Raw genomic sequence first — 25855 nt, 5'->3', positions numbered from 1 at the left:
ACTAATGAATGATTTATTCACTGGATTAAGAAAAATACATAAGTAATTGGACTTTTAAAACACATTTCCCCAAAGGAAAAGTCAGAACGACAGGTTATGTTTTTTCCTCAAGGTTGGAAATCCAACCCTAATGTGATACCAAAAGTATTTCTGAGCCCTACTTTCTGTGAACTCTGCCCTTGAACAAAACTTGAAAGACCAGAAAATAAAACTAGAAGAGGAACAGCAATGAAAATGAAAACAAAAAACAAAAAACAAAAAACAAACCATATTATTTTCTAAGCTTACTATCAATTCTAAAACAATCAGAAGTCATCAGAAATTTTTTGCAGCAAGTTTTCTAAAGTTTAAGACATGAAATTGTTACTCTGTGCTTCCTCAAAATTGTTGTGCTTCATCACAATATTAGTGATGAAGTCATAGGCGGAAGTGTACTAATGTCTGCAGTTTACTTTGAGATGCATCAGAAAATGAAGACACACTGATGAATGAATAGATGTGCACATGATAAACCAAGTATAGTGATGGTAGGATCTAAATGTAGGTACATAGATGTTTGCTGTAAAATACTTCTAATGTTGCTGTATTTTTGAAAATTTTCATAAAATGTTGGGGGAATATGACAGTGTAAGAAGAACCTGTATTCTTTAACCAGCCAGAGGACCTGGGCCTACACCAAATGATCTTTTGTGAAGAATCTTTCAGGCTGACTGATCCCATCGTCTCACTTAAGGTTTGAGATACAACCAAAAGCCACATCAGCACTTACAGAATATCCCACCTCTAGTCCAAGGACCACTGTAAACTGAAAAAAACCTTAATGGCATTTACTAGAGATGAAAACCTGTCTTCCTCCATAGGAGGTCCCATCTCCTGCCCTGCTCCCTTATTCCTGGGCCATCATCAGGAAGGAGAGCTAGTTACCTGCACTGGTGACTGGATCCCCAAGCACCCTGTGCAACCTCACTCTGTAGGTGTAATCCTGCATCTAATGAAGGGACCAGCCTCTGAGTCTCACTGGTGCACAAGCAATCTGGGTGATTCCTCAGGAAAATATGAAGAGATGCACAAGAGGGATGGAGAGGGAAGTTCCCTGTACAAAACACCTTCTTTCACAACCAACTAGAATCCTCCAAATTTCACCATTATGGACCTAATTCTATCAGTTCAGCTTATATATGCCCTCTGGGGCAAATTTTTTTTTTTTTTTTTTTTTTTGAGAGAGTGTGCTAGCCGAGGAGAGGGAAAGAGGGAGAGAGACGGAGAATCTTTTTTTTTTTTTTTAATTTTTCACGTTTATTTACTTTTGAGACAGAGAGACAGAGCATGAACGGGGGAGGGTCATAGAGAGAGGGAGACACAGAATCTGAAACAGGCTCCAGGCTCTGAGCTGTCAGCACAGAGCCCGACGCGGGGCTCGAACTCATGGACCGCGAGATCATGACCTGAGCCGAAGTCGGCCGCTTAACCGACTGAGCCACCCAGGCGCCCCTTGAGAGACAGAGAATCTTAAGCAGACTCCCTGCTCAGAGCGGAGGCTGACGTGGCACTCAATCCCACAACCTGGGATCCTGACCTGAGCTGAAATCAAGAGTTGGATGCTCAACCAACTGAGCCACCCAGGTGCCCCAATGGGCATACATTTTTAATTATAAAAGCTTACAAGAAAGCCAACATATTAAGCAGGTGTTATTCATCACAGTATAATATAAATTTGCTTGCTGGAATTTTTTTTTTTTTTTTGGCTTTTTTTTTTTTTTTTTTGCTATAAGAAGTGCATTCAAGGGAAGCCTGGGTGGCTGGGTTGGTTAAGCATCTGACTTGATTTCGGCTGAGGTCATGATCTTGAGCCCCATGCCAGGCTCTGCACTGACAGCATGGAGCCTGCTTGGGATGCTCTCCCTCTCCCTCTCTTCCTCTGTCCCTCCCCTGCTCAAGCTCTCTCTCAAAATAAATAAATAAACATTAAAAATCAAAAGAACTGCATTGAGAGAATGGGTGTTTTGATAGGAAGGGAAGAGGAAAAGAACAGATTAATGGTGGACACCACCCTGGAAACAGGCCTCTGAAACTGGGTAAAAGAGAGGCAAAGATCCCAGAATAGGGAAAAGAAAGGGACAATGTCTGCTAATTTTCCATAGAGCTCTGCTTAATCTTCTCATTTTCTATTTTTAAAAATACTGTGGCTAAATGCAGTGTGTTATCCTGGATTGGATCCTGAGACAAAAAAAGGATTTTAGTACACAAACTAGTGAAATATGAATACAGTCTGAGGTTAGTTGATAATAATGTAACACTTTTGCTTCTTAGTTGTGACAAAAGTACCAGGGTCACATAAGAATTTAACAGTGGGAGATCCTGGGTGAAGAGTGTATGGGAACATTGTATCATCTTTGCACTTTTTCTTGCAATCTAAAATTATTACAAAATAGAAGGTTATTTTCAGAAATACAGAAAGATTTCTGATCACAAATCTAGCTTTTATCACAAAAAAGTCAGAAAGCCAGTCATTTAAAATAAGAACATCTTTTGGAAAATGGTGGCATAAAGGTATCAAGTTAAAGCCATCTGTGATGACAAGGCTTAGTATAATAAATCTGGAGGGAGAAAGCAAACCTTTGCCTCCATCTACAAATGGATATAAAACAAACACGTATCAGAGCTGACAGGCATTTGGAAAACACAATGTCATCAGAAATACATTTAAAAAGCCAAAGGCAGTTTTAGCAATCAGGTAACAGCAATGAGTAAACACAAGCAATAAATTTAGCTTCCGCATTGTGACTAATCGCTATAAAATTAACTCAACCTAAACCCTCCCCAAATTTCTTTTCTCCTCAGAACAAAATATCACAGGAAACAAAATTTTCACAACTAACCTAGCCTCGATTCTGTAACAGAATTCTTCAATATGTCTCTTATGGGCTAGAGAGGGCCTGAGTCAACAAACCTTCCACCTGCCTTCATTACATCTGATTAAATAAGGACAACTTCTCCAAGGGGGCTCTGAATCATCTTTCATAGTTTTTTTCTCTTCTCCCCCTCTCTCTTTTCTTCTTGACATTTCTGATAGACAGATATTTGAAGCAAATCTTCAGAAATTTTGAGCACACAATCTTCTCGGATTTCAGTGTGGACTTTGGGATTCAGAGCAGTTGGTGTGGTTTTCCTAGCCAGTGGTTTTTGATCCTAGCCATGTATCAATCACATGAGCAGCTTTCTGAAAACCAGACTTGCCTGGACCTCAGCCCCAACTACCAAATCATAATTTGAGGGCTAGTTCTGGGCATCTGCATTTTTAAAGCTTTCAGCTTTTCTGATGTGAATCTAGGGTTACAAACCATATGTTTTAATGCCACCTAACAGAGGGGCTGTGCTAAAAAGAATGCTTCTTTAGTAGAAGCCTTAGCAAATGTCTCCCTTGGTTAAAGGAAACCCAAATGAAGTGTGAATGTAAAGATAAAGGCATTTTTACTTTTATGTAGAAAATGAGGATATAAGGCAAAATTGATTTTAAAAGATTATAAAACATGTATCGATTACTTTCAGAATCTGACAAAAACAGATTCCCAAATCACTGGTCAAAAAAGATCAATAATGAGATAATAAATGAAAGGTTTTATGAAAGCTAGGATGGCAAATAGGAAACCCCCACATGAGGAAGCCAGTCTTGCAAATACTACTCCCGACCCCTACCTCCAAAGCGATGAGAAGTTTCTAGAGAGCAGGGCTCTCTGCCTTGTTTTTGTGTAATTCCCACAATGGTACAGTACTTAGCACTGCTTCATGTAAAAAATCAGGCACAGATTAAGTATTTGCTCCATTAACTTCATTATTAATATTACTGTTGCATTATTAACATGAAGTTCTACCACTGGCTTCCACATCCAAGTGGAATAATAAATAAATGAAATGAGCATGAATTACCTACTTATAAAAAACTATGAGTTACTGGTAGGTCATAACTAATACCTTGCAAGGCTACTTCTAAAATGTCCAGTTAGGAACACAGGAGGGCCAGCTTTTAAATGGGTTGGGCTATGAACCTCAAGATGAGCGGTACAACTCTAGAACTTTACAGGTTACACTGGAAATTTTCTTTCGGATTTAGGAGGATCTCCTGGTACAGCCCAATACCAAGCACATCTTCCCAAGGCCCCCCTGACAAACACCCCACCCTGGCCTTCTTAATCTTCTCCAACAAACCCTGTAATACCTGGATATTCTGCCTTATACCTTCCTAGGGAAGCCAAATAGCCCTTTACAAATTAAGCATTTCTACAGCACCCCCTCTTTTACTGGACTATCTTCCTCTGTCTGAATGTAACTACTAAGTAAGGCTACCTTCTCTGAACTTCAGCTCAATGAAATGGCATCTTTGGATTTTTCTGCTCACTTCTGACCTACTCATAAATACGATATGCTTCTTCAGGCACCTGTTTAATGTTTACTTCAGTGTGTGGGTATTCATGTCACCAACGAACATGGAGAGAGCGTCTACTAGATGCAAAGGGAACATAAATATGAATAAAATACTAGCCCAGTCTTCCAGTAGCTTCCAGTCAGCCAAGGAAATAAACTGTGATTTAAATGATGAGCATTCTCGAAAAGCTTATCAAAATGTAAACACTGGCATTTAAATGTGCCACTTGGCACAGATAAGCATTTTCACCCTCAAAGATGTTAAAAGGTATAAGGTACACTGTCAGAGGCTATATAAATTGGTGCTTTTTTTTAGCCTCAGCTTTACGGAGATATAATTGACAAATAAAAATGTAAGATATTTAAAGTGGTTTAGCTTTTGATAGCAGCTATTGAAAAATCCAAAACCAGATTTTGTCAAACGAAAACCCACAGTTCTTTAAATTCTTTAAAATGCTTAACCTGCACATGTGCTCCTTAAAATGCGTACACAAAATGTTAATGGAATGCAGTTTATAATAGTCACCTAAATGTTCACAAAGTTAATGGTTAAATAAACCACTTCAATCCATCCAAGGTAATACTATTCGGCAGTTAAAATAGAGGCAGATCTGGGGCGCCTGGGTGGCGCAGTCGGTTAAGCGTCCGACTTCAGCCAGGTCACGATCTCGCGGTCCATGAGTTCGAGCCCCGCGTCAGGCTCTGGGCTGATGGCTCAGAGCCTGGAGCCTGTTTCCGATTCTGTGTCTCCCTCTCTCTCTGCCCCTCCCCCGTTCATGCTCTGTCTCTCTCTGTCCCAAAAATAAATAAAAAACGTTGAAAAAAAAAAATTATAAAAAAAAAAAATAAATAAAATAGAGGCAGATCTACAACAACTAACGTGGAAAGATTTTCCAAGATTTAAGGCAAGTTGCAAAAACCAGAAAGACATTTTTTGTGGAATCACCGTGTTGCACACCTGAAATGAACAGAACGCTGCATCAACTATACTTCAATAAAAAAATAAATTTATGGTTTTTATAATCCCATTCACACTTTTAATATGATATAGGTTTCTTTATTTACATATTTATATGTAAATGAGAAGAAAAAAGTCTGGAAGAAAATACTGTAAACTGAAAACCTCTATGGAAAGAAGGAACAGTCACAGGGGCAGGAGAGGTAGCAAAATAAAAGTGGCTCTTCGGGAATTTTTGTTTAGTTCTTCCACACATATTACAAGTCTTTGTGTCCCTTTCAATAAAGCCTACCCTGACCAACCCATTTAAAAATCACAGTCCCTTAACACACTCCCTGTACTTTCCACACCGTTCTATTTTCTCCCCATTGCCCCTACTCCACTGTAACAAACCACATAATGTACTGATTTATAAAGTCTGTCGCTTGTTTTTTACTTGCTCCCGTCAAAATGTAAGTGTCACAATGGGGTGCCTGGGTGGCTCAGTCCAGTAAGCATCTGACTCCTGATTTCAGCTCAGGTCATGATCACACGGTTTGTGAGCTCAAGCCCTGCGTCAGGCTCTGTGCTGACAGCGCGGAGCCTGCTTGGGATTCTCTCTCCCTCTCTCTCTGCCCCTCCCCTGCTCACCCTCGCTCTCTGTCTCAAAATAAACAAAATAAAATTTAAAAAATGTTAAGTGCCACAAGGACAGGGATTTCATGTTTTTTTTTTTTTTTTTACTGTTGTATCCCCAACACCTCCTAAAACAGTGTGCACAGTAGGTATATATATGTGCATGTGTGCACACATTTGTCGCCCATTTACATATTCAACAGTTCTAATTCCCTTTGTAATAGATAAATACGTTTTGCTTCACTTACACAAAAAGTGAATTTGGGTGGTTGGCAAGACGGGGCTACTTTAATTAAAAAGCTGAAAGGACAGAGCAACCATCACTGTATCTGCCCTTAACACAGTTCAGGATACTGAAATGCCAGCTACTGAAATGTGAAAAACAAAAAAGATAACAAAACAAAACAAATGGCCTGAGAAGCCGTGCAATAGCAGGTAGGGCTGATTATTCCTAAAATTTGGTGAAAGTGTTCACATTCAAAGACATGAACCTTTCACAAAGGTTTCATGTTTCCTCAATTATAAACTCATACGGGAACAGACATATATCACTGGGAAATCAAATTAGTCTAGACACGGCGAAGTGTCTAACACTTTTAAATCCCACCCAAGAAGGTCGACAGTGAAGACTGACAGCATGCTATACATTACTCTCTTTCCTGTCTATGCAGAAAACATTCTTGCCAAAAAGATACTGCTAATATCCACATAACAGATCAGTTATCAAAGCAACTTCAACAAGCACATAGGAGGATACTGTCACAATAAACTTCACAAATCCGCAAGAGGAAGGACCCACAACCCTCAGTCTATACCAGGTTAAGGCAGGACTCAGTGAAAACATGCCAATAAAGACGTCCTGTAGTGAACCAAAATGAATGCTTTCTGAATCACGATGCTACCCGAAATCACGTTATTTTGTTCTATTCCTAAGCAGGACTGACACTTTTAGTTAGAGACACTCCAGGAAAGAGATGAAAAACCTTGACTCTGCACTTCACTGTAGGTAAAACAGCAAAGTGGGCAGAAGAGGGCAGAGTGCGCGATACCTGGTTAAGATGGTTCTAGAAACCAGCACATGTGTGCAGCCAATGGGTCCTATTGTGGAAGTCCTCACCATCATTTGTAACAGAGGGAGATAACTTCCTTGACAAACCTTATCTTTTCTATACAAAATGACAAGATGAATTCCTATGATCAACACAGGAAGAAACAGGAACTGAAGGACAGTTAACAGTGGGAGGTAGGCAGACTGAGAAATCCCTAGGCAAGGCCTATCGGTGTGGCATGAAGAATGGAGAGACCAGAGGGAAGGGAGAATGACAGGGAAACAATAGATTGTAGCTTGGATGTACTCTTCTCAGAAAGTCCAGCTGGCCCCTTGTAGTGGAATCTAAGATTTACTTCACTTCATCAAAAGGAAGCGTCTGCTAATTAAAACAAAAGAAAAAGTTGGGATGGATATCATCTGTATCCCGAAGTCTTCGGTTTCCTTAATGAGAATTTATCAAGGCACACATTAATTACTAGGTCTGTAAAATATGTGGAGCTATTTAAATATGCTCGAATTGGGGCGCCTGGGTGGCGCAGTCGGTTAAGCGTCCGACTTCAGCCAGGTCACGATCTCGCGGTCCGTGAGTTCGAGCCCCGCGTCAGGCTCTGTCTGGGCTGATGGCTCAGAGCCTGGAGCCTGTTTCCGATTCTGTGTCTCCCTCTCTCTCTGCCCCTCCCCCGTTCATGCTCTGTCTCTCTCTGTCCCAAAAATAAATAAAAAACGTTGAAAAAAAAATAAAAATAAATATGCTCGAATTTTCTCTAGGAGAATTAGCAAGTCTTCTGAACTACAGTCATCATTAGACATTAGCATTAGGATAATTAACCAGATGGAAGAAGTAAAGTTAATCAAAAGGTGACCAGTTCTCAAAGGGAAGCTGATCAGAGTGTTTCCTGCCTACTAAGTTACCCACTAGATTGTAAAGCACACTCAACCTAGAGCCTCCCACCATTTTAATTATCTGCTTTACTATAAACCAAAAATCTAGAAGAGACTTTGCCTGAATGCCTATTATGTTTTCTACATGACAGTAATATCAAGAGTTGAGATCAACTAAGCTGAGCACTCAGTGGGTGCTTCGTGTGCATGATTTTATCAAATGCTCACAGCAACTTAAAAGTAGTGTGATTGGTCATTACCATCTAACAGAGGAGGAAACAGGCTCAGAGAGTAAAACAATCGGCCCCAAGTTACAAAGACCAAAAGTAACTCAGACAGTATCAGGACCTGCAAAGTCTACATGCCTTTTCTTTTCTGCTACTCCGTGAGGACAAAATTTTGATGTCTCCTCCCCAAATGGATCATACTCTGATACTGCAAGGGGGAGGGGGGCTTGTGGGAGGGGGGGATGGTGAGGTGGCAAAAAAATGTTAAAATAAATCACCACCACTCACCTCTGGATTTTCTTCTTTTACTCTTCGGGACTGTAAAACAATTGCATATCCATTAATACGTGCACACACAAAATGCCACAAACATAAATTGTGCACAGGCTAGCTCACCATCGTCAACATCACTTACCTTTTCTTGAGAAAAAGCGGCCTTCCCTTCTTCACTTTTCTCGTCCATTTCGTCGTCACTCCACTCCCAGTCACCGTCCTCGGTTTTATGAAGGTGACCGCTTGACCCAGGAACTCTTCTCACCTGAATCAAAACACACCCGCCCAGATTTTTCACTAGCAGAACGTGAACAGTGCTCGCTGGTGCTGCTAGTTGGGTCGCACAGCACACACCTACGCTGGAAATACCTTGAGTGGTTACGAATTCAGGCAGAGCAGTTAATACCCCAAAAAGACTACATAGCCTGCAGACTCCCACACTCATCCTCTTTCCAAAGATACTGTGTTCTCGAAACGCATTACTATACACCAAGAGCAAAATATTTTGGAAGAATACCATGTGCGTCAGCCACAGGGATCAAATCCATCTTTCCCTTTTGCTTCATTTAATACTTCGTTAATAACTACACACTAAAGTCCATGTGATCAGCTTCAAGACTGCCTAAGGAAACGCAAGCAAGCAACAGACTGCTGACAGAGGGAAGGCGAGGGAGTCAGGCAGCCTAATGAAACACCTCAGTCTAGGACTGATCAGCAATCTAAAGCCTCCATCAAAAAAGCAAATACCCTTTTGTTGCCACCTTGCTCTTTGTCAGAACCTGACATCACACTTGTTTTCCCAAGATTCTGCTCAACCTACCTGAGCAAAACGAAACAGCATCAGACTATTCTTAACACACCTTGTAACACTTTTAAGACTTGGGGGATTGCTAGAAACATGGCAAGATAATCAGCAGCCATGCCGGATCATCCAAACAGGTTATAACAGTCTTCTGCAAGGATTTCAAGTTTATTTGAACTTGTGATTAGAGATGTAGATGTGATTCAGGGGTATTTTCTTCAAATGCCTGTGTGGTTGAAAAAGCAAAACTTTTAGGGGCGCCTGGGTGGCGCAGTCGGTTAAGCGTCCGACTTCAGCCAGGTCACGATCTCGCGGTCCGTGAGTTCGAGCCCCGCGTCGGGCTCTGGGCTGATGGCTCAGAGCCTGGAGCCTGTTTCCGACTCTGTGACTCCCTCTCTCTCTGCCCCTCCCCCGTTCATGCTCTGTCTCTCTCTGTCCCAAAAATGAATAAACGTTGAAAAAAAAAAAATTTTAAAAGAAAAAGCAAAACTTTTAAAAGGACAGGATGACTGAGAATGATGAGCCTCTGACCAAAGTAATTTGCACTAAAAAAACAGATTCAGATGTAACTGAACAAAAGCAATGTAGCAGCGAACATGTGAACATAACAGCCAGTGAGTGATCCACTGATTCAGAGGAACTTCAAGGGGAGAGGGACCCTGGATAGGGTCTAGTCCAACCCCCTCAATTTACAGATGAGGAAATGAAGGCCCAGGCCCGGAAAGTGATGGAAGAATGAAGAAGATCACAAGGCTAGAGGGACAAAATTAAGGCAAGAATAAAAGCCCTCAGATTCCCATTCAAATGCAAATCTTATGCCACTGAATGGTAACCGTGAAACCGAAGTTGTCTAAAAACATCCTGCGAAGACTTTGAAAGACTTATGATGTGAAGAAAGACTAATTTCCGTAATACAAACTAGTTGGTTATATCATGGGAGCCTCATTAATCCTGAGGGAAATGCCACAGACCTTAAATGTAAGGTTAAGTATTTACACACGTTTGATCAATGTCAATTCATAATCAAAACAGGCTCGGGGGTGGGTCTGACTTAAAAGAATTATCCTGTGGAATATGTAAAAGCAAGCCTGACCACTTGGTCTAGAAGATCTGAACTCCAGGATGGAAAGTTCAAAAGTAAAAAGTTCTTATTCATAAGTAAAACAGTTATGCTTAATTGGGGGGGGGGGGGAGAAGCTTCTCTCCACTCCAAAAAAACGAATTCGAATTTGAAACAACCCCTTCTGTGTTTGACATAAGATATTTTTTCCATTTGCATATTCTGAGTCATTGGAAATGACCTATTCTAATGATAATGCTTTATAGATGCTGGCAAAGTACCGTATGGAGAAAATGCTGAAACTCACTTCAACACTTTCAGAACAGACTGCTCTTTAAAACTACAAAGAAATGGGTAGGGGAAGAGAAAATGATTTTCTATTGACATATACTGTAAAATTATTTTCTTAGCAATACTAATCATGATGATAGTACAGGAAAATCTGTTAATGACTACATTAAAAGAAAGAATGTAAAGCCACATCTATCACAAAACATACTATTAACTAAGAAGTGAGAAAACAAGGAAAACTGTTATCAGAAATAGAACAAAACTCTACCTTTACTGAAACTGCAATAATGAAGCACAGTTCACAAATTGGTATTCTTCAAGTACCTAAAACTTAAGAGGTTATGCTAAGGAAATCCCTCCAACAGCAGAGAGGCTGCTTTACATCTTAAAACTTCGTTTTAAACTTAAAACTTTGCATCTTAAAACTTCGTTTATGCCCCTTTTTCCTCTCTGTTTACAAGATGTGTCAACAGTTTTGTTTCCACAGGCAGGATCCAACCACAGACAATAAAATGGGCATCTTCTATTTTATTTTAGAACCCAGGCTGTCTCCCTCCTAGTTTTATTTGCCGGAAGAGAGACAAAGAAAATGTCTAAGATGATGACCTCAGACATTGAGGGAAATGGCAGCATCGGCCTTTAAGTCATAAATATTGAACAAACAAATGTAGAAATTAAGACTAAAACATTATAAAATCTATGTAGCATAAAATACTGGTACAGGAGTAGGAAGAATAAGAATACAGATTTGTAATGAGCCTTTCCTGGTTTCCTGAAAGGAAAAGAACTTGCAACATCATTTCAAACCCAGGTTTCATGGTATCTTTATGGGACATTGATCTACACTGAAGAGACCAGGAAGCAATTCGAGGAAGCTACATCCTTGCAGGGAGTTTGCAGGGACTACAACCAACAACTTCTGCCTTCCAAAGTCAAGGCAACTATGTTTCACATAGTTTAACAAACGGGGTTCTTATTTAGGAACTGAGGAATACTCTACCAACTAAAAATTTCAAAACAAAACAAAACAAAAGATGTGTAAAGGCTTCTGTCCTTCCCCATCGTCCACAATGACAAGGATGGGAGTTATTCACCCTCAGAATCTGGATTGCATAACTGCTGCATTGTTCTCGTTCTGTTACATAATTTGATCATCTAATAAAGCCAAGAGGTGGTAGCTGAGGCTTAAACAAAAGAATCCGATACTTCTCAGAGAAATGGGCTCAGTCATAAGCTCACAAATTCCTCAGGCCCAGCAATAAGTTAGAGAAAGTTTTACAGGCAGCGACATTCAGTCCCAAGACTGGGAATAAAATACAATTGAGCAGTTCCACCCGCACGTCATACCTCCGAAGAGGAGAGTATTTTCTTCCCTTTCTCGAAACTGCGTCTTTATGAAAATCCATTTTTACAAAATGAACTGAAGTTCTGATTCCCACCAGAAAAGAAGTCAGGTTCAGACGCGCAGAGGAACAGTGTGGTCTCGGGCTATGTCTGGTAGCCACAGGGTCACGTGTCCAAAGCAGAGCGGGGATGAAGCAGCCACGAGTAGGGAAAGGCGGCAACAAGGGGGAAGTCACTGGAGGGGTCTCTCTGGTCTTCCCAGGGGTGCCCCTCTGAACAGGAGCTTTCTATACATATCAGGACCCAGGATCTCTGTACAACATCCCAGGTGGCCAGCTGGCCCCTGACACCAGAACAGGAAGCAAGGTATGAAAGACAGTAGAAGACAGCCAGCAGGTAAGCTATCCATACAGGGTGTTAAAACATGTTAGAAATTAAAGTGTGTTTCTCTAACAAAGGATGAATGTGACCCAAAGAGAAAGTGACCAAAATTTAGCAGAATTTGTCCAATCCTGCCTGGCGCCTCTTTCCGAGGCACTTGCCAGCTGCTTCCACAGCTACATTAACTTCTCCCTGGAGGCAGGATTTCAGCGTCTCCTCGGAATGATATCCCCATCAACAGGAATCCTGTGCTCCACTTCTCCTCCACCTGTCGAACGTGTAATCTGACCACAGCCTGAACCCAAGTGATCCAGACATGGTAGAAAGCAATACACAGTAACTTTTCCTTTATCAGGCATTGTACTGACCAGAGTGTAAAAAAAAAAAAAAAAAGTTTCTAATTAATTGCTGTTTACAATGTCCTTGAGACACTGCCAAGCAAACAAAAAGCCTTCTAAATCATCAAAAATAATGAATAAGATTAGACTCAGTAAGGGTTCAGCAGTGAATATTTTACTGTTCCCCTACTTCATACTCTGACATTGCCTCCTATGACCTCTCTGACACCTCCATCCCCCACCTACCGCCTGGCCTCACTGTGCTCTCCAGCCCTCAGCCTTCCCCTGCCTCTTCTATCAGGCCCTCCTGGCTTCACCCCCACCTTATAAGATCTGGAGCCCACGGTGGACTCGGCTGACGCTGCACTTAGCACACCCCACCCCACACCCCCTCTGCCTCCTGTACAGATCACACCTGGGAGGAACGCGGGGTGGGGGGCTCACCAAACATCCTTCATCCCTGAGCGAATGGAGAATAGCCATGCTGCCTGGTGCCATTAGAGAGACTCTCTGGCCATGCCTAGGGGCATCAGTGCTGCCACAACCCAGCCACTCAAGGGCGGGGGCGGGGGAGTTCCTGGCCAAGCAGCAACAGCATCACTGGAGAGCTTATTAGAAATGCTGCATGTTGGGCCCCACCCCAAACCCACTAAATCAGAACATTCCTTTTAGCAAGAGCTTCAGGTGATTCCTATTCTCACTCAGGTTGGAGAAGCACTGTCCTCATCACTGGTTGTTAGCCTACTCCCTCTCCCCAGCCCATACCAGCTGTTATTTACAGAAGAGAGTTGCTATTATGCGCTGACAACTTGAAAGATATGAACTAATTTAATCTTCATGGTAGCCTTGTGAGTTGAGAATCATTTTACTCCCCCATTTTTCTCAGGGAAAACCGAGGTGCAGGGAAGTGAAACACCTGGCTCAAGCCCATACAGCTGGAAGAGATGGTGCCAGGCTGGGGGACCAGGATCCTGACCCCAACTTTCCAGGGCCAGGCTCTGCTACTGTGGCTCACAGGGGAACCCCATCCTACCCAGCTCTGGTCATTTCAAACAGCTCCACCTGTCACCCTGGGCGCACCAAGTCCTTCCAGCTTATACCCAACACTTCTACATGTTTCTGATCAGCTCCTTCACACTCTTCCTCCCTCTTTGCCTCTTTCCCTCCTGTGTGTAGGAAAATGGATCCCCTTTCCTTTAAAAGCCAATGCCTCCTGTGTGCTCATTTATCCATACACACATTCATTCCTTCAAAACACTTACAGCCAGGCCCTGCTTCTCCACATCCACCATGAACATGTTCAATTCTCTCCTAAACTTCTGCCCCAAGGGGGGATGGGCTCAGATTTCGCTTCTTCCAGGAACAGTCACTCTGTCCCTCTCCCCTCTCACTGTCAACATTTTTCTGAAGATGGTCTCTAATTGCAGCCTTCGCTTGCTCAGCCCATCCTCACTCTTTAATCTCATACAAAATACTATCTGTCCCCAGCAGGCCACTCAAGCTGCCTCTCCCCTGCAAGATTTAATGACTTCACACTTGTGTAATGTAACGCTCCTCCCTGTTGCCCTAACGTTATCTTGTAGACACAGCTGAATCCCATTCTTTTACTTCGTGCCCTCTCCAAATCTGTACAGCTTCTCCTTCTACTTTTCTCTGTCCTCCCGTCTCCTACTGTTCTTTGTTCCGTCTTTACCGCACACATGGCCTCCAGACACGGTCTCCTCCAGAGAGCACATGGTCCCCAGTGGCCTCCCCTCTCTCTAAGCTGATGACCTTGGAAACTTCGTCTCTCAGTCTTGTTTTTCGAATGCTTTGTGGGTTATGAATGTCCGATCAATTTCTAGTGAGCCATCTCCAACCCACTCACTAAGGTTCAACCCCCCAGCCTCATTTTGACACCTTTCCAGCATTGCCTCCCTTAGTTCTTCCCTCTGTGCTGGAGCTGGCTCATGCTGACTCAGGAGAGCCCACTGTTAAAAATTTCAGGAAGTCTGCAAGATAATTGACTTCACACTGGCTGTGTAAAGTTGGCCCCAGTAGAAGCACTCACTGACACAACAGAAACTGGAAAATAGTACAAATTAGGATTTGCATGCCCCCCTCTCTGCCAGAATGCCAGTTTTCAATGTTTACCAGCACACCGCTGGTGCTAAAACTCACCTTATGGGAACGTTATAAAATTGGACCAAGATGTTTGACATGAGCTTAGTAGTTACTTCTGGGAATAAATATTTTACGATGGCAAATATCTCAATTCTATTGCACAAGCCTCTCAAATTTGACCTTTGGAAACAACACACACAAATGGACTTTTACGTACCAAACCTATAACAATCGAGGTACAGTTGAGGGGGGCAACTATCTTCATATTACTCAAACTGATACGTATGGCCTGGGCTAACATTTCTTATGAAAGCATCATGAGGAAACACAGTGTGCTCCTCCACTTTTTAAAATGCAAAGTGACAACAGTAGACTCTGAAAAATTGTTTTAGATGATGCAACATTGGATCTGTGATGACTGATGCCAACACTACAAGTTGAGAGCCTAACTAACATTAAGACAAAGAAAGGAAAACAAATGATGTATTTTCCAAATAAAAATGTTTGGTATAATGTGTATTAACACAGTTACATAGAATTGTTAAGTTTCATTGGTAAGTATTTTGTTATTTCATCTATGTCCCTAAGTGTTCCTATATTCAAACTCATCAGAAAACTTGTTTGTTCTAATTTTTAGATTTGGAAACTAAAGTATCCCATTGTTTTCAAGTTACCTCTATTATTAGGAATTTCTGATAAATTCTGCAGACAGGATCTAGAATTTTGCACCTGATGGTTTTTCTATAAAAGGGGAAATACATATCCTTGCCGGTCAAAGCAGAGAATTAAGTTCTCAAACTTCCTGTAAATATTAATGTGACATAAATAAACATAAACATAAATGTCACTGGAAAATTATGTATTTTGTTCATAACAATTTGGAACCTTGATTATTTGGTAGAATAAGAGGGAAGTAAAATGTGAAAGATAGAAAAATACTAGTCTAACTTTACATTTCTGTTGGTACATTCCAACCCCAGAAGAATAAAAATACATAAATGTATTATTTCTAGTAAGCATCTCTTTACAGAAGTTGTCTATAGAAACTGTCTGCATTTGGCATTCACTGGATATTGGCCTAATACGGCACCTATTTCCTATAAATTGCCTCAAACACAAAATATTTAAAATAAATTTCCATTTGGGTTAAAATAAAACAACACTTCTGAAATTCTTTCCCCCTCCCCTGTCCCCCGTCATCTGGGCCAAGGGGCACAGTCGTATAGAGTTCCTAACATGATGTCTCGCACATAATACTTAAGACATGATAGGTGCTGTTGGCATTGTTACATTTCATCTTCCTCACAACCCAAATCTATCAAATGTTACACTCTGCAAATTTCACTTCCTCCACTGCCACTGTGCTAGATCAGGTCCCCCCCCCCCACCCCCACCCCACATTCAACATTGGTTTTTTTTGTCTCTCCTATTAAAACAAACTGCTTATCAATCTCCTGGCCACTAACCTCCTGCCTATTTATCCTTCATATTTCCACTAGTCACACTAGCACTTTCTCAAAAAAACCGACAAGAATTCACTATTGCCTATGAGTCCAAATTCCTTAACATTCAAGTCTCTCTACACCCTAGCCCCAAAGTACCCGTCCAAGACTTCTTTCCCACCGTATCCCTTTAGACACCCCACAGTCCAGTTATATACAAATTACGTATTTTCACGAGTCCACCCTCTCATATGTATATTACACACATGCCTTGGCCTGTATACACGATCTGCCCTTCTACACTCTTATCTCTTTTCTTCTAAGGCAAGAAGCTTTTGCCAATTCTCCCAAGGGGTATCTCTGCCTGCAACTGTATACTATTCTATCCCGTACTACACTTAACGGATGACATACTGAATTGTCCACTCCCTCAGGGCAGAGAGCGCGGCTCAGCCTTTTTAAAACACCACTTATTTATTCATTCAGTCAACAAAGTTTTATTCAATACCTATTCTGGTGGCAAGTTCTAGACAAAAGATAAATTGAATGTAAATCCACACCATGGAGTAGTTCACAATCCAGAGAGGTGACAGATATTTAAACTAACAACATCAATAAAATGTGAGCACTACAAGACTGACACCAGCGCTGTGGGACTGCAAAAGAGAGGACGGCATCCGCTGCGGGACCACGAGGAAGGCTGCTGGTGAAGGACAGCAAGAGCTCACTGGGCAGGGAAAGCGGAGACATCATTCCAGCAGGAGAGAAGGTAAGAACTTACCGAGTTCTGCTGACTCAGGTAACGTGGCTGGCTCACGAGGTCCTGGGGTCTAGGGGCTTGACTTTAAGGAAATGGCTAAGAATAAACCTGGAAAAGCTGTGTGAAGAGCCTGTACAGTAAGAAGGGCAAATTCAGAGGCCTAGAGAAGCCAGGCAGGAAATGGAAAGCAGACCCTGTGAGGACTGGGTGGTCTGGAGAGGACCTCTCCCACCTATAGGGAGGGCCCAGCATTAGCTGACTGCAGCCACAGGAAGGGGGCCGCCAAGGGGCTGGATCTTCTCACTCTTCCAGAGAAGTAGATAATTTGGATTTTTATGTGAATGCTCCTGATTTTTTTAAATGTTAACAAGTGTGTCAAGCAAAAAAAAAAAAAAAAAAAAAAAAAAAAAGAAAAAAAAAATTCCTCTGCACAGCCTAAAAACGATGTGTCTGTGGGATAAATCTGGCCTGTGCATTTGCACCCTCTGTTGTACACCAAGTCAGGGGGCTTGGAATTCAGATGGCGGCAAACAGAAGGCTTCTGAGTGGGCAGGGGGGAGAGAGAATGATCAAATCTGGATTCCTGAGAACAGAGCATGAGAGGAACCAGGACTGGAGGGGGACAAAGGCCAGGAAGTAAACAGTACTGTTAATTGCTCTGGTTCCTACTGACCAGTGAGTAACGAATCGCCCTAAAAGCGAGGGACTTCAAGCCCTGTGGCAGGTGGCCTGTTCTCCTTGGGGGCTCCATCCCCGCACAAGTGCGTGGGCACCACTCTCAAAGCGAACACATGGGGACCCGGAATCAGCAGAAGCCGGTCCCATATTCCTGATGCACAAGAACAGTGCACGATAATGAAACGACTGTTGTTTCAGGCAGGTTGACAGTGAGGACTTACAGGGAAGTGAGGACAGTGTTACTGGAAGCCGAAAGGACAAGAGGACCCCTGCTCCACAGTGACAGGGTCTGGCAGAGTTGCTACCTGCCATAACGTGGGAGATGGAAATGTACCTAATGAACGCAGTGACCTAGCTAAGGAGATTTCCAGGCAGAACACTTAAAGTGACACCCGGCTTCAGCTCGCGGCCTATGATAAAATGTGAGCAGAGAGATATGAGCTAAGGAACACTGTTACCTATAAAACCGTTCCTCATTCCCAGACTCTTCTGATGTCAAGCAATTCTTGAAATTAAGAAATGGCTTCCCAGCAAGGATCAAATCCAGGGTGTGGCTGTGTGACACTTTGTTGAGATTTCAGAAAGATCTAAGGCAATGCTCCCTAGACACTTTCAAACAGACCTAAGGCCTTCTAAGGATCTTACAGGAGCATACCTTATAGAAACTTGCATGAAATAACTGGGCTTCTAAGCTGTGGGTTAGACACCTTGTGGGTGTTGTCCCTCAGCAGTCTCAGGGGGAGCCTAAGGTAGACAATGTATCCTCAGACCTTGGCTCCCATCTAATGGCACAAACCCATCAAGATTCACAGAAAATTCACAGTTTTTTAGATACCTGTACTATGAAATCACTGCCAAGTTAGACTAAAATAGCACAAAATGAAAGGAGCCTTCGGATCCCTCAAATTTATGGGCAGGAAGCAGTCTGAAAAGGCTATTGAGCTACAAATACTGGCCTTTCTTATGGAAACAGCTGGCTTAAAGAGCACAACCCAGACCCCACACAAGGACACAACAGGAACTGGTAACAGGGACCTGGCTAAATTCCAGGATCACCATGGGACCTGTGTGTGTCTCCTTCTTCCCCTATGGGGCAAGGCCTTTAAAACGCCTGTCCTCCGGCTGTGTTTGGGTGTGTGTTCAGCAGGTAACTGGGAACAGCCCTCAAGGAACTGTACCTGTGGAAACTGGTCCCGAGCAGCCTCATTTGAATTCCCAGACCCGATTCAGATGGCAAGGCCCTTGACTTTGAGCCTGAGCCTGAAACCCTAATGGGAAGAGAACTTCCAGAGGGTGTTGGAAGGGCAAAAGCATATTTTGCATGTGGAAGAGATGTGAATTATTGCAGCCAGGGGGCAGACCGTGGCAGAATGTTTTTTCCAAAGATGCGCACATCAATAGCTCCTGTGCCACATGTTCTTCCAGAAGCTTGTCAGTCCACTATCAAGAGACGGAATCCAGTGCCCTGTCCTTAAATCTGGGTGGGTCTGTGCCTCACCTGTGGCCAACAGGACTAAGAGATGTAGCTTCCGGGGCCAGGTCAGAAAAAATGATGCAACTCCCATCTTGCTCACTGGAATCCTTGCAGCTGAGGCCTTTAGCCATCATGTAATTGGTCGGCCTGCCGAGAGGCCTCCATGCTGCCGGGCAGCCCAGACCGGCCTCATAATGAGAATGCCTGACTATCTGATTGCAGCTGCACAAGACCAGAAACCCCTGACCCACTGAAACTTAATAAAATGGCTGCTGTTGTCTTAAGCTGCTGAATTTAGGGTGATTTGTTACACGGCAATAGATGACTAGAATAAGGATGGTGATAAGGTGATTTATTTAATTTCCATTTCTGTATACCTAGTGATTTTTGAAAATTAGTAGGTCATATTTGATGCCCCTTACCATGACAGGTTTTAACAGACTCCGCTACACTTTGCTTCTGGGTCAGTGTTTTCTGACTCTGGACATTCTGGGCCTCTGCACACTCAGATTTAAATTTATACTTACAAATTACTTCCATCACACCATGTTATTACTCATTAAAACACCAAACAGAAAAAAACAGTCCTTTTCCATTAATCATAGATAAGTGGCTACAGCTAAATCTTAGACATTTTTGCCAGTAATTCACATTAACTTTTTTTTTTTTTTTACCTCTTGGAATTCAATGCTTATCTAGTTCTGCTAAAACTTGGCATTCCCTTTTCTTTCCCAAAATGTAAAATGACAGAATAAAGGAATGAGAATATTAAAATGTTCTGCAGGCAATTAGAAAAAGTTCTAGAGAAACAAAGACTTTAATAATTCAATAATAACAATTCAAAACACTAGGCTAGTTCAGTGAAGGACACACTTGTAGCAACTTTCTTACAATGCTTTAATATTCTCCAACGTGAAAAGAATCAAATTTGATAAATGTTGCTCTCCAGATAATGATAATGGAATTTTGTAACTTTGGACAGCCAACATGAAAGGGCAAGGTCTTGAAAGAGAATGCTCTGGAAGCTGGGAGGGAGCTATTCCAAGGAAGCAGCACAGAACACAGAGAAACAATTAGATTTCTTACTCTGTTTCAGTCCTATCAAACCTCCAATATGGCATTTCCCCAAGTTAGGGTGACAAAGAACAATGACAACAGCTAGGAGCCAGGAAAGCAGCATCCAATTTTGCAACTATTGTCTTTGAGAATTAAAGCCCCTGCCGGAATAGGCGCCAAGCTGATCTGTAACTTTAGCTAATAAAGAAAACAATGGGAACGTTCTGTCCTGGTAAGACAAATAACACAGATGAGAAAACACACTTCATGTGAAACCAAAGGGGGAAAAAAAAGAGACAGAGAGAGAAAATAAATGGCTGGCACTGGAGCAGAAGGGAACTGCTCTGGGTACAGCAGTAAGGTACAAAGTTAACTTAATTGTAGGAGGGGCAGAAATGAGAAAGAAGAGCCTGCAGCCAAGTGAATGTTGTAGCTCCAGGCAGGCAGCACCACTGACTTCTAGAACCGGAAGAATTCTAACACGCAACAGAGAATCACTGTGATGGACAGTTTTAAGGGTCAACTTGGCCATGCTACAGCCCACAGCTATTCAATCAAATGCTAACCTAGGCACTGTGGTGAAGGCATTTAGCAGACGGCCTCACAATATGGCCTCTGTGACATTCTAGGTGGGCTAGACTGAATCCGTTGAAAGGTTTTAACTGCTGAGTCAAAGCTTCTCTGAAGAAGACATTCCACTTGTCTAGAACGGCTTCAGCCAAGCCTGAGAATTTGGGCTTCCCCTTCTTGATGGCCTGCCCTATGGACAGGAGACTTGCCTAGCCTGCCCACATAATCACAAAACCCTTGCAGGAAATCTCTTTACGTGTCCCCTACTGGCTCTGTTTCTCTGGTTGAAATCTAACTCACACACACTAAACCTAGCAGCCTCCTCATACTGAAAAACAAAAGCCAAGGTAGCTAGCAGAATAGCAATACCAATAACAGCAGCCAGTGGTTTTTGGACTTATGTTACTGTCTCCAAATGAAATACGACGAGAGTTGAACAAATAGGACAATAAAACAAAAAAAATAACTAAGATGATGTGAACTACCATCACTTCATACACACTAGATTCTTACCTTGTAAAAACACCCAACATAAAGATTAGGGTTGAGTTGCTGGTGAAACACGCCTCAGGTTGCCTCTGAATAATACAATCAACAGCACCATCTTGACAATGTCCGGGCAACAACTACATCTGCGTAGGGTATAATCACCCGTGGAAAATACCCAAATGGACTGAGTTTTACAGACTCAGTCACTCTTCCACAGAACGTGAGAACCTCTGTAATATTATAATCTCACTAAGATGCCTGGTTTTAAAAATAGTCACATTCACCAGAACACCTTAGAACAACTTTCAGATGTCAGTACCAAAGAGTTCCTTCATAAAAATCATTATTAACTGCCCTAAAGGTTATGTTTTAGCTATTAACTCAGTTTATAATTCCCAGTTAAGTGTCAGCAACAGGTTCTCTGAAAAAGAAGGCCCCTACGTAGATTTGCAGCATGCTCTCCACTACCAAGGGCCAAGTCTCATCACCTGGAGACACAGAACACGGCTCCTCCGTAGAAAATGAAAGCACTGGCAAACAGCTGCCATCCCTGTTGGCCGCCTGGCAGAGCTTTACAGTTTGTTTATCATGGCGTGGAGCTCAAACGGAGTCACATTTATTCTTTCCGGTCGTGAGACCAATACAACATCCGTATTATGGAATAGTATGCAGCTAATAATAGGTATCAAGTAGATCAACAAAATACACAAAGCGGAAAAAGCTAGCGGGGAACAAAGCATTCATCACTGTTTAACATGAAATTAAGGGAGTACATTTGTATGTGCGCAGAGCACTTCTGAAAGGGTTTACAGGACTTAGCGATGGCTTGTAGGTTGAGAGAGAGATTTCTTTTTCACTAAGTTGTACACTTTAAGAAACCCCAATATAATAATAATAATAATAATAATAATAATAATAATATCCTTCTCCCCATGGCTAGTTCTGAACTAAATTAGAAATAAGACCAATAAGTACAGAGAGGTCAAAACATTGCCCTTACTCCTTTTAAAGGTAATATTTAAGAATGTGGCTTAAATGTTGAGCCAGCCACCTCCCTTGATGAACTGACCCTCGGTTAGGTAAGACTTACCTATCCAGTCCTCAGCAAAGATGGTCACCACATTCCTCCCTCACAGCAGGGCCACAGTGACCTGACTGAGCACCTCTCTCTGTGAGCAGGCCAGTGCCAGTAGAAAGGGAGGGGAAGGGGCTGGGCCACACAGCTGATTTCTCCTTTCAAACTCACCAATCAGGTAAGTCACTGGGCAGAGAAAGGCCAAGAATGCTTTGCTGAAGGAGTATCAGTGAAGAAGACACATTCATTCCCTCTGCCTGTCACCCAGTATATCCTTTGGCATCATTTGAATTTTTATCAGTTTTATGCGTGATGCTGTCAGTCGAAAAACAAGTATTTGAAAATGAAAGATGTCCATACCTCTTTAAAGAATTTCAAACAGCACTGCAGTGTATATAACATGAAAAGTAAAAGTAACCACTTTCTACTTCTAAACAGTGTCCAAAGATTGTGACTTTTCCAGAAGGGCCCACCCTGATGAAAAGATGAGTTGCCTAACAAATTACAAAAAAGAAAGGGAGAGAGAGAAAGCCTTCTAAAACCTTGACATGACAATGGGGTCAGAACAAGAGCATCAACTTATATTCACCTACATTTATTATAATAAATGTGAAAATTTAAGATTTCCAACATTTAAAAAATTTTTTTTAAATGTTTATTCTTTTTAGAGAGAAACTGCATGCAACCATGGTAGGGGCAGACAGAGAAGGGCAAGCAGGGTAGGGGCAGAGAGAGAAGGAGACAGACAATCTAAAGCAGGCTCTGCACTGTCAGCGCAGAGCCTGACACGGGTTTTGAACCCACGAGTCATGAGATCATGACCTGAGCTGAAGTCGGACACTCAACCAACTGAGCCACCCAGGCGCCCCAAGATTTCCAACATTTTTAATATGTGACTTCTATGCAACAAATTCTGGATGAAGACTCACCATTACAATAAACTATCGGTCTGGTCAAAGGACCGGTCATCAAATTTTTTAACATAGGAAATGTAATGACAGGAGTTCGTGCTTCTTAACGCTCTGCTTATACATTTCTCTTCACCAGGTGGGTCAGTTTGTACTCTTCTATATTATGTCTACACAATAATGGATTGTTTTTCTTCATCTGGCATTTGCTACAAAACTCCAAAGATATTAAGAAATGCTCCAACACATAAGGAAATTTGGAGCTGGGAAAGCACATGCCCTGGGGGTAAAAAGTAGTTAAATCTGTTCTGAGTCCTTATATTTAGAGTATCTTGTATTTAGTAGATACCAAATATACATTTGTTGATCAAATAACATTTTTCTGTGGAAAAGAAAAACTCTGCCAAAGCAAACCTTGTAACCAGGAGAGAACCTCTCCCCATCCTCCTCCCACCATTCCCCAGCGGAGATGGATGTCAGGGGCTGGAGACACAGCATCACAGAGTTGCTGTGAGGATATGAGGAGAAAGGCAAGTTAAGAACCCATGACAAGCTGAAGCCCTTTCAACTCCTCATGTCTGCGTAATCCCCAGATCTAGACATAACTGGAGTTTGCAGCAGTGAACAAAAAACTCACTCTGTGAACCAGTGCCCAATACAGACCACTAGTGCCTAATAGATACTTCAGCAATGTTACTTGGATAAGTAAATAATCCTGGGCTGAAACATAAAGACACAAGAAAGTTCTGGGTCACGATACTTCAACCAGCAACTCCGAGGCATTTTTTCATGTCCTCAGACAACTACTACCCTTTGCCATCATGGACCCTGTCATTGTGGTGACACAGAGTCAGCACAGAGTGTAAGGAGTATAGGGAGGCTAAAGGGCCTAATTTATTCCACCTCCTTAAGCAAAGCAACAGCTGCTGTCAAGAAAACTCCGGGCCATCCTCTAAGCATCTGAAAATCCTAAGAGGAAAGGCATGGTTCCAAATGCCAAATAACACCAAAGCTGATGATCAGAATGGACGGGCCCATCTGCCTCTGAGACAACATGTTAATATCCCACCATGCTGAGAATAATTCAAAGAAGCAAACAAGTCCATGTTGGTTCGCTGAAATCATGTTTCCTTTGTAACCAACTCATTTTGCTATCCCACTGTCTGCAAAGGGCAGAGACTTCAGATGGACTTTCACTGGAAGAACACACACAACATTGACTTACACTTGGGTTTGAAAGAGTAGAGGGTCTGATTCCAGCACAAGTTGGAACTGATGAGAAGAGCCAATGATCACATCACAAGGTCTCTATGCAGAAACATCACTCTTATTTATTTGTTTGAGAGAGTGCATGCATGTGCATGAGTGTGAGCGCGCATGAGTGTGAGCACACATGAGTGGGGGAGGGGCAGGGAGAGAAAGGGAGAGAGAGATCTTAAGTAGGCAACACGCCCAGCACGGAGTCTGATGTGGGGCTCGATTTCATGACCATGAGATCATGACCTGAGCTGAAATCAAGAGTCGGATGCCTAACCGACTAAACCACCCAGGCATCCCATGACTCCCATTTAAATTTCTACCCTCTCCCATTCCACCCCTTTCAATAGATCACTCTACCCACGCTGTCATCCCAAGTCCAACCCATTCAAAAGTCCCAAAAAAGAATGGGGACAAGGAACCTCCTGCATGGTCATTTCCAGGAAAGGCTCAAGACTCTGAGTAAGATGAGACAGGAACTGCCCAGACCACTGTCCACATCCTGGGTGGGATGGCATTATCGCCACAGAAACACAATGTAGCTGTGGTGTTTTATTCCTTGATTTGTGGGCCAGAAAGGCAGAAAGATTATTACCTTGCATGCAGAAAGAGTGACACAACATCCCACAGAAGTGTCAGAAACAGGTGATAAACAGACCTTCAACTCCCTCCTGTTCTTGGCTACTACATTTTACTATATTGGGTTTTGCTAAAGCTTTACGTTAATGGAACTATTGGTACATGTATATAAGGTGAGAATAGCATAATGAACCTTATTTACCTACCTCCACGGACAGTTCATCTTTACAACCCTCACCCTCCTACTTCAGTATTTTTAAAGCAACTCTTAGACATCATATCATTTTACCTGTAAGCACTTCAGCACACTGTCTCCTACACAAGGACATTTTAATTTTTTTTTAACGTTTATTTATTATTGAGACACAGAGAGAAACACAGCATGAGCATGGTAGGGGCAAAGAGAGAGGGAGACACAGAATCCAAAGCAGGCTCCAGGCTCCGAGCTGTCAGCACAGAGCCGGACGCGGGGCTCAAACCCACAAACCGCGAGATCATGACCTGAGCTGAAGTCGGACACTTAACTAACTGAGCCACCCAGGCGCCCCCACGTAAGGACATTTTAAAACATGATCACGGTCTCATTTTCACAAAAAACAAAATCATCAACAACTCCTTAGTAGACTTTAGTATCAGTCTACGTTCAATCTCGTCCCACTGTCTCAAAAGTGCGTTTTTCAGTTTGTTTATTGAAAGCGGGATCTAAAGATCCACATGCGGTCCACACTGCTAATTCTGTAACAGTTCTCAGTGGGGTCTCTCAAGGGGAGCTGGCCATCATACCCATGGCAGCAAGCTCTGCTCTAGATGCTGCTTTTTC

General features: G+C 42.4%; 1 protein-coding gene across 2 annotated transcripts in view; it reads right to left on the bottom strand.

Moving 5' to 3' along the window:
- The window catches only part of STK39 (serine/threonine kinase 39), a 313878-nt gene that overhangs the window by 132113 nt on the left and 155910 nt on the right, over positions 1 to 25855 (bottom strand). For both annotated transcript variants that reach the window (XM_047082584.1, XM_047082585.1), the window contains exons 11-12: positions 8571 to 8693; positions 8444 to 8473 (exon numbers count right to left, since the gene is read on the bottom strand). In XM_047082584.1, the coding sequence (XP_046938540.1) occupies positions 8444 to 8473; positions 8571 to 8693 (153 nt within the window). The remainder of the gene's footprint in view (positions 1 to 8443; positions 8474 to 8570; positions 8694 to 25855) is intronic.

Source organism: Lynx rufus, unplaced genomic scaffold, assembly GCF_022079265.1.
Source record: "Lynx rufus isolate CCGP_SWC_20201006 ecotype Redwood Valley unplaced genomic scaffold, mLynRuf1.p SCAF_2, whole genome shotgun sequence".
Lineage (NCBI taxonomy): Eukaryota > Metazoa > Chordata > Mammalia > Carnivora > Felidae > Lynx > Lynx rufus.
Note: the sequence above shows the minus strand (reverse complement) of the source record. Positions and strands in the feature narration are given on the sequence as shown.